At 54.3% G+C, this 24,569-nt stretch overlaps 2 protein-coding genes across 2 annotated transcripts in view; one reads left to right on the top strand and one right to left on the bottom strand.

Moving 5' to 3' along the window:
* The first annotated feature begins 47 nt into the window (after positions 1 to 47).
* CIB1 (calcium and integrin binding 1) lies at positions 48 to 3,301 on the top strand. Its single transcript, XM_061394496.1, has 7 exons — positions 48 to 292; positions 435 to 469; positions 1,507 to 1,615; positions 2,240 to 2,390; positions 2,527 to 2,645; positions 2,728 to 2,816; positions 3,047 to 3,301. The coding sequence occupies exons 1-7, from the start codon at positions 242 to 244 to the stop codon at positions 3,066 to 3,068; spliced, it is 576 nt and encodes a 191-aa protein (XP_061250480.1). The 5' UTR covers positions 48 to 241; the 3' UTR covers positions 3,069 to 3,301.
* A 1,129-nt stretch (positions 3,302 to 4,430) lies between these two features.
* The window catches only part of SEMA4B (semaphorin 4B), a 44,974-nt gene continuing 24,835 nt past the window's right edge, over positions 4,431 to 24,569 (bottom strand). Inside the window, exons 3-15 of the mRNA XM_061394476.1 lie at positions 16,015 to 16,178; positions 15,742 to 15,804; positions 13,673 to 13,771; positions 12,900 to 13,011; positions 12,564 to 12,677; positions 12,272 to 12,423; positions 10,676 to 10,857; positions 10,417 to 10,567; positions 8,939 to 9,149; positions 8,737 to 8,852; positions 8,342 to 8,508; positions 6,351 to 6,430; positions 4,431 to 6,076 (exon numbers count right to left, since the gene is read on the bottom strand). Coding sequence (XP_061250460.1) covers positions 5,346 to 6,076; positions 6,351 to 6,430; positions 8,342 to 8,508; positions 8,737 to 8,852; positions 8,939 to 9,149; positions 10,417 to 10,567; positions 10,676 to 10,857; positions 12,272 to 12,423; positions 12,564 to 12,677; positions 12,900 to 13,011; positions 13,673 to 13,771; positions 15,742 to 15,804; positions 16,015 to 16,178 — 2,342 coding nt within the window. The 3' untranslated portion in view covers positions 4,431 to 5,345. The remainder of the gene's footprint in view (positions 6,077 to 6,350; positions 6,431 to 8,341; positions 8,509 to 8,736; positions 8,853 to 8,938; positions 9,150 to 10,416; positions 10,568 to 10,675; positions 10,858 to 12,271; positions 12,424 to 12,563; positions 12,678 to 12,899; positions 13,012 to 13,672; positions 13,772 to 15,741; positions 15,805 to 16,014; positions 16,179 to 24,569) is intronic.

Genomic DNA, 24,569 nt, shown 5'->3' with positions numbered 1-24,569 from the left:
GGAGCGTCCGGCCCCGCCCCGGGCCCCGCCTCCAGCTTGCCAGGGACCGCCCGGAGCCAGGAGCCAACCGGCCGAACCGGGCTGGGAACGCCTGGGAGCCTTAAGGAGGGGGCGGGCCCGGGGGCGGTGGCCCCAGGAGCGGTTGCCGCGGGCACCGGGTGGTGACGCGACCCGAGGGCGGAAGTGAGAAAGTTGCCAGCGTCCCGAGACAAGTTGGCGGAGTTGTGTGCGAGCGGCAGCGATGGGGGGTTCGGGCAGTCGCCTATCCAAGGAGCTGCTGGCCGAGTACCAGGTGCGCGAGACGCCGGTCCCCAGGGAGTTTGCGCGCGGCCTGCGCTCGGGAGAGGACGGTCCCCGAGCCGCGGCCGGGCGGGTGGGCGCGGCCTCTGGCCCCGGGCGGCCTGCTGACCCTCCTCTCTCGTTTTGCCTTCCAGGACTTGACGTTCCTGACCAAACAGGAGATCCTTCTGTAAGTGCTGTTTCGAACCTCACCTCCGGGATGCTCTCGGAACGGCTTCGGGAACGGGGAGGCTCCGTCTTACTGATGGGCAAACCGAGGTCCCGCCAGCGGGAGGGGCAGGGGCCTGCATGAGGCCAGCAGCTGAGCCGGAACTGGGGGCCGGAGCCCCGGGCCCTCGGCTGTGCCCTCTTGCCGGCACGCCCTCCCGTCTCGCGCCGGCGGCCCCAGCGGTGCACCGCGGAGCAGCCTCCAGCCAGAGTTGGGTGCTCTTTGACCCCGCTCCCCTGGCTTCTGCAAAACGGAACTTCCTGCCCCAGTCCGGCCGAGACTGCTGTAGTTCTGGGCTGCTTTGTCTGCTGGAAAAGCCAGAGAAACCTTGGGGAGCCCTTTGGCTCCTCCTTTATCTGAATACTACCGTAACCGTTAACGCTTACTGAGCATTTCCCATGCTCTGCTGAAGGGTTGTCTACGTTTCCTTTGTAACCCTCACGAGGGAGGTATGGGGACAGTGAAACAGTCGGATGACTTGCCTAAGACGACATTCTTGAGTAAGAGGATTTGAACTGGGGCTGGAACCGCTTTCCTAGCCAGTTTTATGTGGCCGCACACCTGAGCAAGAAGGTTCCTAGGCTTCTCCTGGCAAAAAAGAATGCCAGTGGGAATGAGGTGGGGCCTAAGGGGTAGAAAGTTCAGGGTAGCTGCTTTGAGGAGCAGCGGGAGATTCCTGAAATGAAATGAGATTTCAATTTAGCTGTTTTTCACTTGCTCTTAATTTAAGACCAATTTCTGGCCCCTTCTCGGACCTCTCCACACCTGGGAGAGTCTTGAATCAGGGCCAAGCACAGTGCCTGGGACATGGGGTCCCACAGTAAACCTGCAAGGATGGACTCCCAGACTCCCTTTACTGTCTTGTGATGTATCTCCTCTTGCCTTAGATGTCCTGAGGGCTTAGCTCCTCAGCTGGTTCCTGATGGGTATTCAAGGCCAGGAGGGGGGATGTGATACACTTAGGGAAGCACACTAACAGGTTCTCTTCCTTCTGCCAGAGCCCACAGACGGTTCTGTGAGCTGCTTCCCCAGGAGCACCGGAGTGTGGAGGAGTCACTGCAGGCTCGAGTGTCCTTGGAGCAGATCCTCAGCCTTCCAGAGCTCAAGGTGCCAGCCCCCCTAGCCTCCCTCTGCTACTCCTTCTGAGGTCACATGGTCACTGCTCCCCATTCCAGTCTTCTCTCTGTTTCACCCTAAGTTCCTGGGTGCTTTATCAAGGTCATCCGGGGGAGTTATATAGTAATAGAAGGATGTTTTGCACACTGGGATCCTCAGACATATTCTTGGAGGTTCAAAGTTGTGTCCTTTAAGAGGAGTTGAATTACCTTATTGAAGTTTGAGAAAGTCTATTCCAGAGGCTGATTGCCTTTCCATAGGGCTGCTGTGAAAATTTTTATGCAAAGGCCCTGGCCTATAACACAGTAATTGCTCAATTCAATATTTGTGTTTTAAAATAACCAGCTCATCTTGTTCTCTTTGCTTAGGATGCCTTCCTCTTCCTTACTTCTCTGCTCCTGGGCCTGCCTTTATTAGGTTAAGCTCTGATGCCCAGAAAGCCATTTCTGTCTCTTCCCCAGTGGGGTCATGGGTCCTCCTGACTTCTATACTGGCCCGAGTGGTGATGGTTCTCCCCTGAGAGGCTGAACTGCTCCCTCCAGTTTCCTGGTGGCGTTTGAATATGTGATTTGGGGTGCTTCGTGTGTGGCGTTCACAGAAGGCTTTCTTGCTTAGGCCAACCCCTTCAAGGAGCGAATCTGCAAGGTCTTCTCCACTTCCCCGAGCAGAGACAGCCTGAGCTTTGAGGACTTCTTGGACCTCCTCAGTGTGTTTAGTGACACAGCCACCCCAGACATCAAGTCCCACTATGCCTTCCGCATCTTCGGTAAGGAGCAGGGGGCCGGGTGGAACACCAGCCTCTCTGACGTGGTCTTTGTGGAGATGCCTGAGGGCTCAGGGAGTCACGAGCTGGGTGCTCATCCCGACCACCTCCTTTTGGGCTTCCTGTGTCTGATTTCTAGACTTTGATGATGATGGAACCTTGAACAGAGAAGACCTGAGCCAGCTCGTGAACTGCCTCACGGGAGAGAGCGAAGACACACGGCTCAGTGCTTCAGAGATGAAGCAGCTCATCGACAACGTGAGCAGTAGTGGCGGGTGGGCTGGGCTGGGGAGCAGGTGGGGAAGGCTTGGGCTTTGGCCTTGAAGCTTCCCCTTTCCAGATCCTAGAGGAGTCTGACATAGATAGGGATGGGACCATCAACCTCTCCGAGTTCCAGCATGTCATCTCCCGCTCACCAGATTTTGCCAGGTATGACTGTGGTCTTCACCTGCTGCACCAGGTCTGGGATGTTATTTCTGGAGGTGGTCCCTGGGGTAGGAAAAGGCCTCCTGCTTCCTCTGAATATATTAGAAGGGGACTCACTTCTAGAAAGGACTCACTGCCCATTCCAAGGGGTCTTGGGGGAGGGGTAAACTTAAGGTTTAGTCCCTACCCTCCTCTTTCAGCAGAAAGCCCTAACACGCTCTTCTCTTGTTCAGTTCCTTTAAGATTGTCCTGTGACGGGAGCCACAGCATGTGCAGCAGCACCCTGTTGAAGAATGTCCACTGCTGAGCTGTGGTCATGGTTACCCCTGTGTTGTCAGCGCCGGCCAAGCTGGCCCAGCCTGGAGCTGGCACTGAGCAGTCTTGCCCGGGGCTGTGGAGGGCCCTCCACGTCAGGGCCTTTCCCCTTCTCACTGTCATCGCTCTATTTGTGTTTCTACTAATCAATAATAAAGGTTTAGAAATTTTGAGCCTTTGTGCAACACTAGAATTACTGATGTGAAGGAGTGGACTTATATATATATATGAGCCCTCGGTCACCCTGGGGATAAGTAGGATTTGAAGGGGATGGCTGATGGCTCATATGGTGAAGAATCTGCCTGTAACGCAGGAGACCCAGGTTCAATCCTTGGATCAGGAAGATCCCCTGGAGTAGGAAATGGCAACCCACTCCAGTATTCTTGCCTGGAGAATCCCACGGCCAGAGGAGCCTGGTGGATTACGGCCCATGGGATTGCAAAGATTTGGACACAACTGAGCGACTAAGCATGCAGGCAAAGAAGGAGACAGCAGGAAGTCAGACTATCTGCCCGTCTCACCCTCCCTTGTGAGGGGATATGAAGAGGAGCATGAGGGGTGGAACTCTTGTATCCTGATAGTGGTGGTGGGTACATGAACTTCTACATGTGTTAAAACTCATAGACCTGTGTACTAAAAGAAAAAAGGTCAGTTTCACTGTGTGATCATTTGAAAAATAAAAATGCTTTTCAAGTCAAAACAAGAAAAGCCAAGACCTTTTCCCCTGTACCCCATCCCTGAACCGAACCAGGGGTGCAGAGTAAAGGGACTGAAGTAAACAAATCCTCTCTCCTACCCACTTTACAAACCTGGCTTGGGCTTCCCTGGTGGCTCAGTGGTAAAGAATCTGCCTGCCAATGCAGGAGACATGTGTTTGATCCCTGATCCTGCAAGATCCCACATGATGCGGAGCAACTAAGCCCATGCACACAGCTCCTGAGCCCATGCTCTAAAGCCCACGACCATGAGCCCTAGAGCCCACGCTCTGCAACAAGAGAAGTCACTGCACTGAGAAGCCCGCGTACCACATCTAGAGTAGCCCCCGCTTGCCACAGCTAGAGAAAAGCCTGTACAGCAAGGAAGACCCAGCATAGCCAAAAATAAGCAAAAAAAAAAAGAACCTGGCTCCGTGGGGAGATGTGGTCAGCCAGGCTGGGCTGGTGTTAGCCCACTAGCACCTGAAAGAGGCGGCCTAGAACCTCCCAGAACTCAGAGAACTGGACCAACCTCAAAAAGCAACAGTCCTTTAAGAGGAAGGGCCCAGGATTCAATTTCAATTCTTTAGATTTTATTAAAAAAAAAAAAAGTAAAGTGCATTTTTATTAAAAAAAATATATATATAAAACCCACATAAACTCAACGGTCCCTGTGCTGGGCAGTTATCAGTGGTGCACGGGCTTAGTTGTCCCTTAAGAGTAGAGGTTGTAAGGTGTAGGATGAACTAGGGGCTGGGTTTGAAGGCCAGGGCAGGTGTGGGAAAAAGGGACACAGGTTTGTAGGCTGGAGGAAGGCAGGCAACAGTCTCTTCCTAGAATTCTGAGGGATGATGTTCATCGTCATAGACTCTTCTGGACTGGCGCTGCCCTGTCGCTCTAACGTGGCTGCAGCCTGATACAGGCTGGAAAAGTCCAGGAGGAGGTGGGCCTGAGCCCAGGGCCTCAGAAGGGCTGCCGGGCCAGTGTGGCCCTCTGGTCCCTGAGGTGACAGGATGATGGCTGCAAGGACGTGGCCAGCGGGGGAGGCTGGACCCCTTGGAGCCCAAGCTGGGCCCGTCTCTGCAGTGAGCAGGGGCAGCCTGTGACAGCAGGGGAAGGCGGAAGAGGCCGGCTAGTGCGCCGTTTCCAGCTCTGTCTCACACAGCCACTTTGGATGCATCCTTCCAATCTGGAAGCTGGGAGCCGGGCACTGGGCTGGCCACATGTGTGGCGTCATCTTGCCTCTCTTTTCCTGTTTCACATTTTCGACTGTTTTTAAACAAAGGGCTCAGTTCACTTAAGGAGCATCTGCTCACTTGGGCAGGCCCCCATCTTCAGCTAGGACCCACAGGGACATGACCATCTGGGGTGGAGGATGGGGGGGCCTTGCTACTTGGCAGCGGGCTCTGTCGCTCCTGAGGGCTGCACACCGCGGCTTCTTCCACGAGGAGGGGCAGAGGTCCAGCCAACCAGCTCTGAGCACTCGGGGCCCCAGAGGGAGGCCGCCTCCAGAAGTCTGCTCTCACACTACCGAGTCCCGGATCTCAGAGCCCAGGCGGACCCGGGGCCGGGGACATGTCGGGGACACCTCCACAAAGCTGTCCTGGACGCTCAGTGGCCTCTTCTCTGACTCCGTGAAGACGCGGGACCTCTGGAAGCTGTCCAACAGGGCCTGGTAGCCTTGGTGGTCCAGCGGGGTGCTAGGGGGGCCCACGCCGTTGAGCGGCTGGGTCTCAGGCGGCAGCACCACTGGGCGGGTCTTGGGGTGCACACTGGCACACTCCCCCTGCTTCAGGAAGACCTTCATGCCGCCGCGATGCCGGTAGAGGAAGAATAAGATGAGGAGCACCACGGCGAACACGAAGAGCACACACATCACCAGGAACTCCGTCCAGTACGACTTGTCCATGCGCCAGCTGGCCTTGCCGCCCGCCGGTGCGCTCACCCGAGACGTGTTGATGATGATGCTCCGGTCCTCACTGCCAGCCGCCTCATCCTCCACCACCTTCGGGCAGTAGCTGGCCTCCAGCTGCTGGATGCCTCCCTCCAGCGACCAGCACTGGAACAGCCCCAGCTCCTGCTGGCTGCCCACCAGCAGCAGGTCCCCGGTGGCCAGCACGCGGAAGGAGGCCGAGGCATTGATGGGGGCCCCATTGTGCAGCCAGAACCGGGTCGCCAGGTTGGACAGGAGCGGGCAGGCCAAGGTGTTCACCGTGTGGGGCTGGAAATGAACCTGCTCACAGGGCTTCTCACCTGCAGGCAGAAGAGGCACAGTTCCCGGTCAAGGGGGCTGGTGTCTCCGCTCGCCCCAGGCTCACTCACCCACCTCCCTCCAGGCTGTGCACCTCGTGGCTATAAGGGCAGCTTGGGGACTTTGGGGACTGTGGGTCTCACTTGCCAGGACCCTGCTTCCGGGGCCAGAGGGATGAGCAAGTGAGGAAAGGCATTTACGCCCATCAGTGGCTGGAGGAGCCTGCCAGGCAGACTTGGCCCTTGCCTTTCCGCCACCTTTTGGTGGGGACCTTACCCTTTGGTACAAACGCCCGGATCTTGGAAGGGCTGCAGGCGTTCTTGGCACTGACCCCCTCGATGTCCTGGATCCATGGCCTGGGGACCAAAGAGAGTCTGGGATGGGCCAGGAAACCCCAACAGCCTGCATCTGCCCCCATCCTCCTCCGTGCAGTACGCACTGTCACACAGCCCTGCAGATGTAAGCCTGGGGAAGGGCTCAGGGACAACCAGGACCAAGGCAGGGGTGAAAGGCAGGCGGCCTCCCTTCGCAACTCCCCAGCCCACAGGCTCTGTAGACAGAGCTGGCATCTCCTCTGTCTACACAGTATTTACTTCATATTAAAGTTGCTGTGATAATTCCTTAATCACAAAAGCAGAGTGAGTCCCTAGAGAACGTCTGGAAGGGCAGCCAAATCTGTACGTATTAACATATATCTGTCTCTTTTAAAGCAAAGCACAGGCACTGATTTAATTTTGGAAAACACAGAACTCAATCAAGCACAAACTCAACCGAATATTACAAAAGTCACAATCAGAGGCTTCCCTGGTAGTCCAATGGCTAAGAGTCCGAGCTTCCAATGCAGGGAGCCCAGGTTCCATCCCCGGTCAGGGTATTAGATCCCACATGCTGCAACTAAGACTCAGAATAACCAAATAAATACATAAGTATTAAAAACAAAACAAAACTTTATGGAGCTAAAATATAATTAAAAAAAACACAATTACCTATTCAACAATAAAGGTGGTATTTTTTGGAGTGTCCCTTCAGGTATACATATGTGTACACACACACACGTGATGTTTTAAAATATAAAACTGGAAACAGGTATGCCCTTGAGTGAAGTATAGACACTACAAATAGGACAGATCCAATTTTTACTTAAAATGTATGTATTTGGGACTTCCCTCATACTCCAGTGGTTAAGACCCTGAGCTTCCAATGCAGGGGGCCTGGGCTTGATCCCTGGTCTGGAAACTAGATCCCACATGTCACAACAAAGATCAAAGACCAACTGCAGCCAAACTTTTTTTTTTAGTTTTTAAAAAAAAAAGTATTTTTGTTCATATTACACATATTTGGAAAAATCTGGGAGGATATATATTAAATCTAAGTCTCTCTAGGTTGTAAAATTTGGATAGTTTTTATTTTGTTTCTGCTTATCTCTATTGTCTAAGTTTTCTTAGACAAAATAAGTTATTCTGAAAACAATTTTTAATTGGTTTGTTTTTAGCCACGCCACTTTCGGGATCTTAGTTTCCTGGTCAGGGAATAAACCCTCGTCCCCTTCAGTGGAAGAGCAGAGTTCTAACCACTGGACCACCAGGAAGTCCCTTAATGGGTCTGTTAATGGATTGTTATGGAGCCCTTATTTTCTGTTATTTAACTACATTCATGTGCCAATTCACATTCTCCAGCAAATCTTTTCACAGCTATGACATTTTATACTAACTACCCAATCCTGTCCCTGCTTTACAGATGGGTAAGACAAACATAATTTACTGTCTGAGTTACAACTCTTTTGAGAGTCAGGAAGGGAGCTGATTAATAATTATCCCCAGGGCTTCCCTGGTGGCTGGCTCAGTGGTGAAGAATCCACCTGCCGATGCAGGAGATATCGGCTTCAATCCCTGATCCAGGAACGTCTCACCTACTGCGAAGCAACCTGTGCACCACAACTCCTGAGCCTGTGCTCTAGAGCCTGAGAGCTGTACTGAAGCCCACACTCTAGAGCCCATGCTCCCCAGCAAGAGAAGCCACTGCAAGGAGAAGCCTGTGCACTGCAATTAGAGTAGCCCCCACTCGCCACAACTAGGGCAAAGCCTGCATAGCAACAAAGACCCAGCATAGTCAAAAATAAATAAATACAATGATTAAAAAAAAAATGATGCCCAGACAGCGGACACAAATGAGGCTGTGTGGTGATTCCACAGAGGGTCTAAAGCAGAGACACTTGGAGGCAGGTGCGCCAGGAGGGACAAGGGGAAGGGGCCCAAACTAGCTCTTACCTGACGGCCACCTCTGGTTGGTAGAGGCTGACGGACGCACACCTCCAGCCGCTCCAAGCGCAGTAGGGGTCCCGGGCCAGGAGGCAGTCCCTGCAGCTCTGGTACAGGCTGCAGTTGGCCACAGGCACCTTGACTACGCTCGAGTGTGAGGCAGCGTACAGCAATCCCTGCAAGAGACACGCAGCATGGGAGGCAGGCCCCGGCTCCCACAGCTACACCCGGCTCCAGTGCCCCACAAAGCCACCTCCTGGGAGCCGCTTCTCAAGCACCTGCCCCTCCCCCCACATTCCGACAGCTCCTGTCGGAGCCTGGATCTTTCCACCCGACTGGGGCAGGAGGGCAGGGCACCCCAAGCCCACTGCCCAGACTCCCCTCTGTACTCCCTCTCTGCTCACCCTGTCGGCGTCCAGTTGCAGGTTCCGCACGGGCTGTCCTGCCGGGAAGACCTGGAGCTCTTCAATGATGTGCACCGCGGTGCCCACGCTCACCGCCTTGTGCACCCAGCCGTCACCTGCGATAAGGACATTGCTCAGGCCCTGTGAAGAGCCTGCCGCCCATGCCCCCTCGACCCCCAGCCCGCCTGCAGTGGGCACGCACCAGTGCCCAGGAAGAGGACGTCGTAGGTGCGGTTCAGGGCCAGCACACGGTGGACAGTCACATGCTGGTAGCGAGCCTGGGGCTGCAGCAGCAACATGCGGCCGCGGACCTGTCCGTCCATCAGGAAGTGGTCCTTGAGGAAGTTCAGCACGCGGTCAGGGAGCTGCAGTGACGAGTTGATCTTCCTCTCCCGGGCACTATTGGTGATGCACTGAAGGAGAAGGCGTTGGTTTGAGATGGGCGGCATTGGGGTGGCCAGCAGGATGGGTGTTCTACAGATCCCGCTGGGATTGCCACGCCCTGCCTCCCCAGTGGACAGCAGGGACTCCCCCACCCTCAGAAGCCAGGCCACAGCATGGCTCTCCAGTTCTGTGGAGCCGACACGCTTCTCTGCAGGTCTAAGGCTGTGGGGCCGTGGGCCCTGGCTGCCAGGGTTTCCCCATCTCTGCCCACCAACCACCTCTCCTTCCTGCCCATCCTTCCCCCACCCCCTCCCCTGGGCATGACCGCACTTTCTGCTCCTGTAGCATCCTTTCAGCAGGAAGTGACAGAGTTCCTTTCTCAAGAAGCCCTGGCTGAGCAAGGTGTCCCAGTGTAGGGGCCACAAGGGCGTCTGCAGTTAGTCTGCCATATCGCCAGAGGCTTCCTGGGCTTCCCTGATAGCTCAGGTGTTAAAGAATCCGCCTGCAATGCAGGAGACCCCAGTTCAAGTCGTTGGGTCAGGAAGATCCCCTGGAAGAGGGCATGGCAACCCACTCCAGTATTCTTGCCTGGAGAATCCCCATGGACAGAGGAGTCTGGCAGGCTACAGTCCATGGGGTCACAAAGAGTCGGACACGACTGAGTGACGGCACAAGGGTTCCTGATTCTCTCTGCCCTGGGGCATTCTCTGTAGCAGCTCCAAGAATTAACATCCCAGAGTGACCCTCAATCACTGAGGCCCAGCAGTTGGTAACAAACACCCCAGTGGGACGACGCTGAGATATACTCCACATAGCCTCCCAGGGCCCCGGGGCCTCAGCTCCAGGCACCCACAGCAGCAGCAGTGTGGCGACCCCCGCTTTCTTGGCTCCGCCCCTCCCTCCACAATCCTGTCCCCTCTTTGCTGCTTCCGGGGAGTAGCTCCCCTAGAAACTGCCAGCACCCATATCCTTGTCTCAAGGTCTGCTTTGTGAGAAGCCCATGAGGCTGGAGGGAAAGAAGAGAGGACCATTTGCCCACGGCCAGCCACTCAACAAGGAGCTCACGGTGGAGTGGGAGAGAGGCATGCTGCAGGCAGCGCTCTGATGGGACCGCCCTGCCCAGCCCACTGCCATCCTGATGTCCACGGTCACGTCGAACTTGCAAAGACAAGCAGCCCTGGGTTCTGCCCCCACTTTCAAGATGAGACAACAGGCTTAGAAAAAGCAAGCAAGCCCAGCACAGGGTGTGGACCCGTCCTCCCAGCACGCTGCCCTGCGGCAGGGAGCAGCACTCACCGCGCCCGGCCGGGGCGAGGGTACTGGGTGGGTCACTGTGTACCACTGCTGCGTCTCGCGGTTCACCTCCTTGTAGAAGCCGTTGAAGGTGGACTGCACGTCCTTCATGGTGAAGACACAGACGGCAGAGCCCTCCGTGGTCCCCCCGTTCCTACCGAGGAAGTTGGCTGAATGAGCCCCAGGAGCCTTGGGGTTCACAGTGAGGCCAGCCACGCACCCCTCACCCTGCCTGTTCCCAGCTAGGTCCCGGGGGGCGCACCACTGGGATGTGAAGACCCCGTAGAAGAGGGTGTCGGGCCAGTCCTCGGGGCGGGGCGTCAGCGTGAACATGTCCTGTAGCACGTTGAACGGGAAGCCGTCGTCGGGCCGCAGGCACAGCAGCTGTGCCTTCAGGAAGGACGTCCAGCGCTGCTGCAGGACGCGCCCGCCCCCTTCGTCGCCCTGCACCAGGGAGAGGGGCTGGGCTCAGGGGATGGCGCCTCGCTTCCCCTCCCCAGACACCAGGAAGGGCCCGACGGACACAACACCAGGCCTGAGCTCATCTCAAATCAAGAAGACAGGGCTTCGTCGCCCTGCACCAGGGGGAGAGGGGCTGGGCTCAGGGACGGCTCCTCGCTTCCCCTCCCCGGACACCAGGAAGGGCCCGACGGACACAACACCAGGCCTGAGCTCATCTCAAATCAAGAAGACAGGGGACTTCCCTGGTGGTCCAGTGGTTAAGACCCTATGCTTCCAGTGCAGGGGACGCTGGTTCAATCCCTGATGAGGGAACTAAGATCCCACATGTTGCATCCCATGGCCAATATATGTGTGTGTTTATGTGTATATATACATAGAGAGAGAGAGAGAGAGAGCACGCCTCCGGCTAGATCTAAATTTCACATAAACAATAAATTAAAAAAAAAAGACTTGAAGTGGCAGCCTTCAGTCCCCCCTTGCCAGAAGGCTGGCTAGGTAAATGACAGTGCTTCCCTAACTGCAAGGAGCCAGAAAAAGGACGAAGGGAATCTGTCTACAAACATGAAAAGACGTCACGATTTACTGCTGAGCAGAAAGGGAGGCTAAAGAGTTGCATTACAGTGTCTCTTTGTTTGCACATGGTTTTACACAAGACAAATATGTAAGTCTTTACATATGGGCAAAAGTATAAAGATTAGCAAGGAACATTCTAAATTGTTAACAGTGGTCACTTCTTGTGGAAGGATGAGATTTTAACACCGACAGTCACCATCTAGTGGTTGCTCAGCACATTTCCAAGCACCGTACATGCTGAACAGAGGCGGGAACTGAAACAGATTTCTCAGCAAGGAAATTGCCCAAGATCACACGACCCGCAGGGTTTGAACCCAGGCAGCTGGGCTCCAGCATCGACACTCTTAATCACCATACCAAGCTGCCTCTTTATCTTGTGATTTTTGTGTATACTTTGCTATGTTTTCACGTTTCTTTTAAATAAGAAAAAAACAGACATTTTAACTTAAAAGAAGAGAAGACTTCTCTGGTGGTCCAGTGGTTATGAATCTGCCAGCCAATGTAAGGGACACGGATTTGATCCCTGGTCCAGGAAGGTCCCACAGGTCGCAGGGCAACTAAGCCCGTGCACCACAACTACTGAGCTGCACGTTCAGCCTGGGCTCTGCAACAAGAGAAGCCACTGCAGTGAGAAGCCCGTGCACCTCAACTAGAGAAAAAGCTGCCGCTCAGCACAGCTAGAGAAGAGCCCGGGAAGCACTGAAGATGTAGCTCAGCCAAAAATTCAAGAAAAAAAGAGAAATGCCAGTAGCCAAGCTGTTCCTTCTGGAGGACAGGAGAAGGCCACAGACGTGGGGCCTCTAGGGTGGCCCAGCCCCCTCACCTTGCAGATACGGGCGATGCGGGACACCATGGTGTTCTCAAAGAATTCCAACTCCTGGCCAATCTCTCTGAAGAAGAAGTAGATCTTGTCATCGTCCCCTTCCGAGCTGCCCAGGCTCTCGGGAATGTAGGCTGAGGCCATAAACGCTGGGTCTGTGGGGGGGTCGGTGGGGAGCACCATCAGCCCAGCGATCCCAGACAGGCGAGACTGCTCTCTGGCCCTGCTGGGGGGACAGGGCCCCCTCCCTGGGGCCTGGGGACTGCCCACTGGGTGGGCGGCGGGAGGATTTCACCTTGCAGCCAGTTGAGGGAGGTCTCAGTCTTGATGGGGCGGAGGCTTTGGCTCCTGGAGATGGTCGGGTCACTCCCCTGGAAGCTGCTGACTGTTCCCGTGTACAGCTCGCCATCTGCCAAGAGAACATTTCCCATGGGAATGGGCCCTGGGCACAGCCCCTTCCCGCTCAGGGCCCACAGTGACCTGAGTGCGGCCCTTCTTGCTTGAGGAGAACAGAGGAGGGAATAAGAACTAAGAAGAGCCAAACTGAAAGCCGCCTGGGGTCGCCGCACCCCTGGGAACCAGCACGGCACCAACGACCCGGGCCCCCCTGCCTGCCCCGCCCCTCACTCACCAATCACTAGGGCCGTGGACTTGAAATTGGGGTCAAAAGGACAACGGCCCTTGCCATCTTCCAGGAGGATGTTGCCCTGCTTGTCCTGTGCGAGCGTGAAGTTCTCCACGTCCTGCAGGGGAGCAGAGCAGGGAGGTCAGGGCCACACCGGGGAGTGAGCGAGCTTGGCGGAAGAGCAGGGAGGTGTCCAGAGCGAGGGCAGTGGTCCAAGGGCCTCCTCCCGATCCTGGCCTCTGGGGCACAGTCCCTGCAGCGCCTTGCCATGACCCCTCACAGTGGCTGGCCCACGGGGCAGAGAAGAGGCTCAGACAGGCGACGTGAGCCAGGAAAGGACAGTGATGTGGTTCAAACCCAGGAACGTCTGACTCGGAACCTGGCTGCTCCGACTCACGCCCTGAAAATGCCACCCTCTACAAAGTTGTGCAAAGGGCAGAAACACAAGGGCGTGTGTGTGATGAGGAGGGTGGATGAGATGGGCTGGCCAGGACTAAGCGAGAGCTGGAGGAAGTGAGAGGGTGTGATCGTGGGTCAGCCAGGATCTTGTGCTCAGGGAATCCTATAGGTCTGTCTTCTACCCGCACCCTGCAGGGAAACCCACCCATCAGGGCTGGGCAGGGTCCCCAGGCTCTCAGGGCCCTTGACCTCCCAGAAGCCTCCCACCAGGGCCCTGCCCTTCACCAGGGGTCAGTGCTACAGACCAGTTCCCTGGGGGCAGAAAGAGGGTACTTCCTGGGCCAGCCGGGGGCCGGCCCGGGGTGCAGAAGGGCACTCACAATGTAGGTGCACGCAGGGCTGAAGGCCTCCGTGCCACAGGCGATCAAGTGGCTGCTGTTGAGTGGCAGGAGAATCTTGATGTAGTTTTGACAGTCCCGCTGGAGGAAGGAGGAGGATGTAAGGCACAGACAGGCCACCAGGGGGGGCCACTGAGCCCCCCCGAACCAGACCCAAGGGGCAGTGCCTTCTGGAGCAGAGGAGACGGAGGACCGTGCCCATGTGTGCATATGTGTGTGTAGGAGGGGACCTTGGGGCTCAGCTAGCTCTGTGACTAGGAAACTTCACTTCAGTCTGGGGTGAAGGCACAAAGCATCTCCCTTTTGAGCTGTCTTATCCCAACCTGGTGAGGAAGTTGAGCCCAGAACAGAAGGAAACACACAGCCCTGAACCCTGGACTCCAGACTCGCGGATTGCCTCTGAGAGGGTGTCCTAACAGGCATCTCCTGAGCTTCTGACTGTTCCCCCAAAACGCCCTCCTCTGGGGTCTCCCCGCTTTCATAGACGCCAACTCCATCTTCTCAGGCCCCAGACCTCACAGCATCCTCGACCCCCCTCTTATACCACCCCCACCCTGGTTCTCCCATCCGGAAATCCTGGTGGCTCCGTCTTCAAGATACATCCAGGATCTGACCGAGACGTCCCGCTCCCTTTCTTGGTCCAACGCTGGTCCGGGCCACCATCCCCTTTCGCTCCTCGCTGGTCTCCCTCTATTCTTGCCCCAGGAGCCCGCTCCCCACCACGGTAGTTAGAGCGACTTTCTGAAAACCCACACTGGACCACGCCACTGCTCTGCTCAGCCTGCCAGTGGTTCCCCAAATACCTCACTCAGAGTGACATCCACAGTCCTGTTCTTTCTCCACATCAAACCCCTCACCCCTCCTCTTAATCTTGGCTCAAATGTCACTTTTTCTAAAGGAAGTGTAACCTGACCACCCTTAAAACAAGACTGATTTCTTCTTTTTCACAATGATATAATAATCAGGAGATCAAACCAGTCAATCCTAAAGGAAATCAACCCTGAATATTCATTGAAAGGACTGATGCTGAAGCTCCAATACTTTGGTCACCTGATGTGACGAGTCAATTCACTGGAAAAGACCCTGATGCTAGGAAAGACTGAGGGCAAGAGGAGAAGGGGGCGACAGAGGATGAGATGGTTGGATGTTATCACTGTCTCAGTGGACATGAATTTGAGGAAACTCAGGGAGACAGTGATGGACAGAGAAGCCTGGTGTGCAGCAGTTCATAGGGCTGCAAAGAGTCGGACACAACTTTGTGATTTAACAACAACAACAACAACGATAATAACCAGTGTCTCAAAGCACCCAGGCACACAGTAAGTACTTAACACATTTCTTCTGAATAAAAGAAATCAAAAGCAGTCAGGGCTTGAACCTGTGTCTTAAAAAAAAATTTGGTGTGTGTGTGTGTGTGTCGGGGGTGGGTCATGCCACTTGGCTTATGGGATTTTAGTTACCCGACCAGGGATTAGGAGTCCTAACCACTGGACCCCATGAAATTCCCTGAACTTGTGTCTTGACCCCAAGACTGGTGTCTTTTGCCTTCACCGTAGCTGCCCCCCACTGCACTCAGGACCAGGAGGCCTCTGGGAATGGTGGGGAGTCTTCCCAAAGAACTCTGGGCTGACCGGTCCCCACTCATTGGTCTGGCCAAAACCAAGCTAGGGTATGTCAGGCCTGCCACATCAAGCACCATCCTCAAAGGGACAGACTCCCACCCCCACCCAATCACTGCTCCTGCTGGAAGCTGACCTCTGTTTGGCCCTTATCATATGTATTAGCTCACTGAATCCTCGTGGTAAGTCCAGTGAGACATCCATGCTTACCCCCATTTTACTAAGGCTTGGAGAGGCAAATCCATTTGTCCGAGGTCACAGAGATAATACGTACAGGGTCGAGACACAAACACAGGTCTGGCCATCTCAGAAATCCATGTCCTTTCCACCACAGCTGGCAGCATCTGCTCCCACCTCCGGCCTCCATCCTGGGCCCAGACCTACCACCTCCAGCCCTCCTTCAGCCCAGGTCACCTCCAGGTGCTGGCTCACCTCTGGGTTTTTGCCCTTGAAACTGCACTGCTTCTTTCTCTCTGCATCTGCGCGCCACAGCAGCTGGGGAACCAGAAAGGGGAAGGTCAGTGTGCACCTAGGAGCAGAGGCTCTGCCTCCCGTGTCTTCGCCCCTCCCCCTGGGAGCAGAGGCTCCGCCTCCCGTTTCTTCACCCCTCCCCCATTTGCATCATCCTGGGGCCCAGAAGTTCCACCCCCCACCCAGCCACCCACCGGCACCGTCCACCCAGCCTAGCCCTGAGCATCATCTGACCTCCTGGTACTCCCCGCCTGGCAGGAAGCTGACGCTGCTGTTGAGTGCCAAGAGGGCCTCTCGAGCGCCCACGTACACAGTCCTGCCATCCTTGCTCAGCAGGAAGGATGTGTAGTTGAAGACGTTTTCAGCTTCAAATCTGAGGAATGGTCGCTTTTCAGAGCCTGGAGAGAGGATGATGGACATTACCTGGGGGCCACTCCTCCCCTGAGAACGCTCTTGCATCAACCTCTAGAACAGACTGATGCGGTTGAAGGTAGATCAGCAAGGCAGTGGGTGCATAGGACCGGCAGTCAGATTTAGGGGAAGCAGCACTCCCGGATTCTCAAACATTATGTATGAAACAAACGCACAATGATGAATGTCAAAGAACATTAGTTACAGCACCATTCATGTTAATGAAAGACTGAAATCACCTCAAATCCAACCACAGGGGGCTGGGTGAAAATAAATCTCAACACTTTCTATGCCGGAATACTATGCAGCTGGTAAAATGCTGTTGTATTAGCAACTCCGGACAAATAAGCAAAGTTATCTAAGAAAGGCATGGTCAAAATATTAAGTGAACTGAAATAGAAAGTGATGGATTTTGAGCATCTAACAGAATGTAAGAAACGAAAGTCTCTTTAACATTCTCCTTTGAGTGCCATTAGACCCAAAGAGAAGGACTTGTAAGCACAGCCCACTCCCGTGGGCAGCAGCGATCACGAGTCACAGAGGAATGCAAACACGGGGAGCCAAACTTCAGGTCTCAGCACTGCTTCGTGTCACTCACCGGCGATTTATGGTTATTAAACCGAATGTAAATGCTAATAACCTTGACCTCAGAAACTTGAATGTACACCAGACAAGCACTGTGATGCTGGGGGTGAAAGGAAATCAAGGAAAATGCCATCTCCATATCTTCCTCTGAGAGGAAGGGCCTCTGAGAATAAGGGCCACAAGAGACTATGGTTTGTAGAACAAGAACTTGAGGCTTAAGCATATTACTTACATTTTAAATTGCAAAGGTAACCAAATATAGAGGCAGACAATGCTTGGAGGAAGTAGGGAAGGGTGATGGAAGTGATGGAAAACTTTACTTTTCTTAGGGGCAAGTCAGTAAATCCAATAAACCAAGAAATCGTGGAGTAAACATTTTATTTAAGTGGAGGGAACCACTCTGTAACAAGAAGTCTAAATGATTAAAATTGCCCCTTTTACCCAGGCCTGCGGCTGGGGAAGACTGAGGCAATTACTGCTTTTCACAATAAGTCTTTCTATGCTTAAAAAAAAAAAAAAAATACTATGTGCATGTATATATCATATAAATTTCAAGTATCTTTCATTGTTGTAGAATATATAATAACAAGGAAAGATACTAGTTATCTACTATTAAATGAAAATGAAAAAACACTATACACAGTTAGATTCTATTTTTTTGTGGGAAAAACATAAACATGGGGAAAAACAGTCAAGAAGGATGAATCACAAAATACTGAAAAGTGGTATCCTGGTAGAATTCTAGGTTATTTTTTTCCCTTTGCATTTGTTATCATTTTTTGATTCTATAGGTTACACTTGTGCAATGTTAAAGAAATAAATTAGAAGGAAAGGAAGAAGAAGATAAACACACATATCTACCCACCAGGGTACTGCCTATGCCCTCAGTGACTGGTGGATTTGGAGGGAAATCATTTAAAAAATTCTAAGCAGCTGATAAGAAAAGAAAAACAAGCAAAAAGCAGCCACCGTGCCCAATCCCAAGCATCTCGTAACTGACCAGTCGACTGCAATCACTCTAACAGTTTCATGAAGCTGAGGAAGCAAAAAAAAAAAAAAGCAGCATGCCAACGAAGCAGTTGTGAAGACAGCTTCATGTGTGTTTACAGGGTGAGCATTTTTACATACCCCTAGCCTGGTTCCACAAAGGGCAAGGAAACATGAAGAAAAGAAGGTAGTGAAATATAAATGCTAAAAATCAGGAGCAGAGGGGGAAAAAAAATCTGAAGAAAGCATCTAAACCAGATAGGAAGGACGGGTTCACATCAACAGGTCATAAGGTCCTCAGGCAGCTACCAGACATGGGCTCTGCATTTAATGTTGAGCCTCCCAGTGGCCAAAAAGAAAAGGAAAATCAGGTTACTTTGTCCTCACTGTTCAAGAGGAAGAACACGTACCAGCCTTTTTTGGGGGAGCCAGGCTTTTTACCTGGCTGTTCATGCTGAAGGAAGCCCTTCAGTAGGACTCCCCAGCACCTCTAATGGGAAATCCCTCTAGCAAATAGGAATGATGGAGTTCCCAAGGCTGTTGTTTCGTCACAAGGTCTCCTGATGCGAGAAGGCAGTATTACCAGGTACCAGTGTGGGAATCTATGAGGGAATCTGCAGCTAGGAGGCCTGTCAGTCTAGAACCAGAGCAGAAACACAGGCTGCAGTGGCAACTCACAGGGCAGAGTCCTGCCCACTGTCCAGAGCCTGAACTCTGCTGCAGGAGCCACAGAGGACAGCTGGCAACTCACAGGGCAGAGTCCTGCCCACTGTCCAGAGCCTGAACTCTGCTGCAGGAGCCACAGAGGGCAGCTGGCAACTCACAGGGCAGAGTCCTGCCCACTGTCCAGAGCCTGAACTCTGCTGCAGGAACCACAGAGGGCAGCTGTGGTCTGGAGAAGTTAAGGCCTCTCTCAACTCTTACATTCAGATTGGAATCACACTAGATTCCAAGTCTTTTGCCTCAAATTCCCAACTCCTCACCACTTCTCTTAGCACTCTACACATCGGAAGGGGGACTTCTCTGGTAGTCCAGTTGTTAAGACTTCGAGTTCCCAATGCAGGGGGTGTGGGTTCGATCCCTGGTCAGGGAACTAAGATTCCACATGCTGCCTGGCGCAGTGCGTGCGCGCATACACACACAGACACACACAGACACACACAGACACACAGACACACACACACACACACACACACACACACAAGGATATGCTGGCAGGCCCAAGGAAAGTTTCCAGCACTAACCCCCTACTTGTCCCAACCATAAAACCCAACACATAATTGAGGCCCAATTATGTTGCTTGTACTTTGAGCTGATGAGCTGGTCAGCCTTTTGGAACAAACAGCCTGGTCATTTTGCATTCTGCTCTGGGAAGAACCATCCCCCTCCCCTTCCCCTCAACCAAGAGACCCCTCTGCTTGGCCACCACAGATGCCCCCAGGAAAGTGTTGGGTCAACATGTTGTACTTATTAAGTCCCTGGGTACCCATGACGGTCCTGTGAGATAGAAACTGCTGCTAGCCCCAGGTTACAAATGAGGAAATTGAAACTCAGGATCAGTAAGCAATTTACACAAAGCCCCGCAGCAAGAGTCTGTCATACGGAGTGAAGAAAAGAGAAAAATATAACGTACTAACACATACATGTGGAGTCTAGAAAAAATGGTACAGATGTACCTATTTGCAGGGCTGTAACAGAGAGGCAAACAAATGTGTTGACAGGGGTAGGGTGGTAGGATAGACGGGCAAACAATGGAAACAGTGACAGACTATTTTCTTGGGCTCCAAAATCACTGCAGATGGTGACTGCAGCCATGAAATTAAAAGACACTTGTTCCTTGGAAGAAAAGCTATGACCAACCTAGACAGCATATTAAAAAGCAGAGACATTACTGTGCCAACAAAGGTCCATCTAGTCAAGGCTATGGTTTTTCCAGTGGTCATGTATGGATGTGAGACTTGGACTATAAAGAAAGCTGAGCGCTGAAGAATTCATGCTTTTGAACTGTCATGTTGCAAACGACTCTTGAGAGTTCCTCGGACTGCAAGGAGATCAAACCAGTTAATCCTAAAGGAAATCAGTCTTGAATATTCATTGAAAGGGCTGAAGCTGAAGCTCCAATACTCTGGCCACCTGATGTGAAGGACTGACTCATTGGAAAAGACGCTGATGCTGGGAAAGATTGAAGGCAAGAAGGGGACGATAGAGGATGAGATGGTTGGATGGCATCACCGACTCGATGGACATGAGTTTGAGCAAGCTCCGGGAGTTGGTGATGGACAGAGAAGTCTGGCGTGCTGCAGTCCATGAGGTGGCAAAGAGTCAGACACGACTGAGCTGAAAAGACTAAACTGAGGGTGGTGGGATGACTCGGGAGATTGGGACTGACATATATACACTACCGTGTATAAAACAGATAGCCATGGGAAGCCGCTGTGTAGCACAAGGAGCCCAGCTCAGTGCTCAGCGATGACTTCCAGGGGTGGGACTGGAGGTGGGTGGGAGGTCCAAGAGGGAAGGGTCTGTGTACACATATAGCTGATTGACTTTGTTGTACAGCAGAAATTAACAACACTGTAAAGCAACTATACTCCAATTTAAAAGAAAAAAAAAAAAGGAAGTGTGATGGAAGGCCAACTCAGGAGGTCTCCTCCCTGGACTCCTGTCTACAAACTGCAGCAAAACTACCTGGAAGACCTACACTCTAGATCCACGAGCTGACCCTGAAGACTCTGACGATGCTGGCCCGTGATGGGGCCTGAGAACATGCAAGGTTTTGAATCTCCCAGGGGATTCTGAAGTAGGAGGCTCATGGAGCACACTTTGAGAAGCACCATGTTTGTAGGGCAGGGTAGATGCCATCTCACCAAACTGGAGTTTTCTCATAATGGGGATAATGAAAACAAAACTCACAGCGGGCTCACAAGGAGTCAGTGAGGCCAGAGCAAATGGCCACTGCAGTCCCTCGTCTTTTATTTTAGTATTTTTTATTTATTTTTAATTAATTAGTTTCCGGCTGCACTGGGTCTTCGCTGCCGTGTGGGCTTTCTCCAGGTGCAGTGAGCGGGGGTATTCTCTAGTTGCAATGCACAGGCTTCTCACAGACCAAGATTTCTTGCTGCAGAGCACAGGCTCTTAGAGCGCACGGGCTTCAGTAGTCCTGCGCACAGGCTCAGTTGCCCCGAGCCATGTGGAATTTTTACAGACCAGGGATCGAACCCATGTCCCCTGCATTGGCAGGCAGATTCTTAACCAGTAGACCACCAGGGAAGCCCCCTCCTCATCCTTTCACAGCGCTCCAGTTTCCTGACAGTGAGGGCTTATCTGCCTACAGAGGAGGCGCATTTCTACCGAGGCAGCAGGTCCCCGTAAGCCTGGGCAGAGGCTGCTCTTGCAATCTGTCCACACACAGGAATGCCAAAGGTCAGAGATAAGCTTTAGTCCAGGTGGCAGCTCAGCCTTGCTCAGGCCTGGGGGCATGGGGGGCGGGGAGACTTGCCAAGGGTCACAGCCAGGTGGGAGGGGCAGCCGAGGCGCCAGCTGCCCAGCCCTGGTCCAGCCCCGCCCTCCAAACTCACCAGCTGCCCAGGAGCCCCCACACCTCCTTCGTCATACTGGGAGTCAATGCAAGTGCCACGGGACAGAAAACACCCTGAAGAAGCAGGCGAGGGGTCCTCTCACACGCATTCCCATTCTGGGGATCCTGTCCCTCGCTCCCTCCGCCCCACGTCTCTCAAACTCAAAGCACCACGGTATCCTGAAGGCTTGCCCATCCACAATCCCTCTTGCCCTGTGGCCTTCACCAGGGTCAGTCGGTGGGGCTCGCTTGCCAGCTGGGAGTGTCAGCAAGCCAGAAGTTAAAAGCACAGACTCAGAAGGACTTCGCAGGTGGTCCATGGCTAAGACTCCGTGCTTCCAATGCAGGGGGCCTGGGTTCGATCCCTGGTCAGAGGACTAGATTCCTACATGCTGCAACTGAAACCCAGCACTGCCAAATAAATAAACAGCACAGACTCAGAGACCTGGGCTCAACTCCTGCCTCTGTTACTTACTGTCTGTGTGCCACTAGGACCAGCCACTTCAAATCTGCTGCCGCTTTTGCTAAGTCGCTTCAGTCATGTCCGACTCTGTGTGACCCCAGAGACGGCAGCCCACCAGGCTCCCCCGCCCCTGGGATTCTCCGGGCAAGAATACTGGAGTGGGTTGCCATTTCCTTCCAATGCATGAAAGTGAAAAGTGAAAGGGAAGTCGCTCAGTCGTGTCCGACTCCTAGCGACCCCATGGACTGCAGCCTACCAGGCTCCTCCATCCATGGGATTTTCCAGGCAAGAGCACTGGAGTGGGGTGCCATTGCCTTCTCCACACTTCAAATCTAGGCACCCTGTTTTCTTTATCTGTGAAATGAGGATAATAGCACCTTGCCTCTCAGGGTAGTTACAAGAAATGAGATTAGACACGTAAATAGTAATACATGTAATAACCCACATTTACTGAAAGCTTCGCTCAAAACAACTTTGCACACGTTATCACGGTGTTGGCACGGTGTCTGGCGCATGATCAACACTCCAGCAGATCAAAAACAAAATCAGAAAGCCCTGCAGGAAAATCCAGCCTGGCGAGAGCTGCCAGAGAAGCAGGGCTGTTTGGAAGAGCTGGGCTTCCCTGGTCCTCACCCTGGGCGCCTCTAACCTCGGCCTGTGCCGAGCCAGCGAGGGTCTCACAGCCAAGCAGAGGGCGTGGGCTTAGACAGGGCCTGGGGTCACAGGCCCGTGTGGTGTGTGTGCGTGTGTGCGTGCGCGCGCTCTGGTTCCTACTCAGTGGTGTTCTGAGTGGAGTTCCTGCCTGAGCTTGCCTCTGTGTGTGTATGCGTATGTCTGTGTGTGTATACACCCTACTGCAGGGCTTGTCCGTGCTTGAGCGTTCGCTCCGGGGTGCCATCTGCAGAGGTGACTGAAGGGGGGAGGGTGTTTATGCACTCAGCTTCCCGAGTGCTGGGGCACAGGGTCAGTCTTAGCGTCTGCCCTGCCCTGTGTGTGGCAGAGAGTGTCCTGTGCTGCTCAGACACCCTCCACGTCCTCTGCCCAGCGGGTTAGTCCGGTGCAGAGAAGGTCGGGCTGCCTGAAGCTGTGGCTGGTTCTCCCAGGTGGGATGAAACATTCCCATCCAGCCTAGGGCCGGCTTGAGCCAGTGGCTTCTCCAGGGCTCCAAGATGGTGAGATGGGGGCTGGCCTGGGCGGGGGAGTGCAGCTTGGGCTTGTCAGGGCTACCTGAAGGGCCCCCACTTCCACACCCTCGGGACTGGCGCTCTCAGCCGGAAGTGATGCGGTGACAGCTCAGCCCCCAGCCTCAACTGGAGTTCCTACCCTGGGCCGTGACTCAGCCGGAAGCCTGGAGCTGTCCGGGGTGAGCCGGGAACAGGGCTCAGCTCCGTCCCCACCCCGGGGCAGTCCCCACCCTGACAGTCAGGCGCTGCGGCAGGCCCCCGTGACTCAGAGCCCCACCCCACCTTTCCCTGCACTGTGGCTGCAGGGTGGGGGGGCCACAGCGGACGCTGACCTGGCCTCAGCAGTCTGCCCTCCACAGGCCCCAGCAGGACTGAGCCAGAAGACATCAGCTTCCCTGTGGAGTCAGAGCCCGGAAGTTGCCCCCAGTGGGCAAGGGAGGGTGGGGGGTGGGGTGGGCGGCTGGCTACAGGTCAGCTTGAATCCCAAGGTTCCCAGAGAGGGGTCTGTCTGGGCCCCAGGCAAGAGAGCCCCTGAGAGAGGCTCTGCTGGAGCACCTCTTCCGCAGGGAGTCACACGAGAGGGACCCTTGGACCCACCTGCGCCAGCCGGAGCACCGCCCTCCCGGCCGGGAGCGCTGACTCAGCACCGACCTGCATGTCGTGTCCTCCTTTCACACCGCCCAGCGCCGCACAGGCCCGACGGGCTGCGGGCGGCGTGCCAACTCTGCTGTCACCAGCCCCGGTGCCAGGGCAGAGTCCCCAGACCAGACAGGGAAGGGTCACTCGTGGTGGGGGAAGGGGGCTACGTGCCGGAAGTGCTTCCTACGGACTGAAGTCACCGAGAAAGACAGAAAGAAATCGAGGGAACCCAGCCTGGAAGGGGCAGGCACACTCAGGAAAAGCCTGGCTCCTGGCTCGGTGCTGCTCCAAGCCGGCCAACTGCTCCTGCCACCCCTAGGCGGCCCCCAGCCCCTTACAGACACCCCCTCCTTCTGTTCATCTGGCCAGCACAGTCTTAACCCAGGACCTGTCATGAGCAGCCATCATCTTGAGAGCCTGACCCCCACCTACCCCACCCAGGACCAAGGTCAGCTCCTGCAGCCCTCTGCTTAAGGGGCTGGCTGTCCCCTCTCTGCTGAGGCCCATACCCCCACTCTCCTCCTCTCAGAGCCGCCCCTTTTCTGAGGAAGCTGGGGCTTTCAGGCATAAACAGCCTCAACTTCCCACCGTTCACCCCAGTGCCCCTCATCTCCTCAGAAACCAAGTCCTGGGTCATCAACCTCCATCTCTCATCCCAGAAGCCTGTGTGCTTCCCTCCTCGCCTTCTCAGACCAACTCCTGAGAAGAGCCACCCAGAGCCGTCTCCACTCCTCACCTCCCACTTACTCCCTGACCGGAGTCAGGCCTTAACCAGCCCCACACTCACTGGGCCTGGGCATTGCCTCCCTGCCAAACCTCGGTGCCAAGGGGCAGGGCCTGGAGGGGGTCCCTGAGCGTCTGCCACGCCGGCCTTGGCTGGGGAGGCTGGGGGCGGGGGGTGGGGGGGCGGTGGTCTCCTCATGTCTCCCTCATCCTCCTCCTG

This window comes from Bos javanicus, chromosome 21, assembly GCF_032452875.1.
Source record: "Bos javanicus breed banteng chromosome 21, ARS-OSU_banteng_1.0, whole genome shotgun sequence".
Lineage (NCBI taxonomy): Eukaryota > Metazoa > Chordata > Mammalia > Artiodactyla > Bovidae > Bos > Bos javanicus.
This window is presented reverse-complemented; position numbering and strand designations above follow the sequence as displayed.

Bases quoted from the DNA above. Each gene is read 5' to 3' on its own strand.
- CIB1 (XM_061394496.1), top strand. From the start codon at position 242: ATGGGGGGTTCGGGCAGTCGCCTATCCAAGGAGCTGCTGGCCGAGTAC. The intron at 470-1,506 runs GTAAGTGCTGTT...TCCTTCTGCCAG, and splicing joins ACCAAACAGGAGATCCTTCT to AGCCCACAGACGGTTCTGTG. The intron at 1,616-2,239 runs GTGCCAGCCCCC...TTTCTTGCTTAG, and splicing joins TCAGCCTTCCAGAGCTCAAG to GCCAACCCCTTCAAGGAGCG.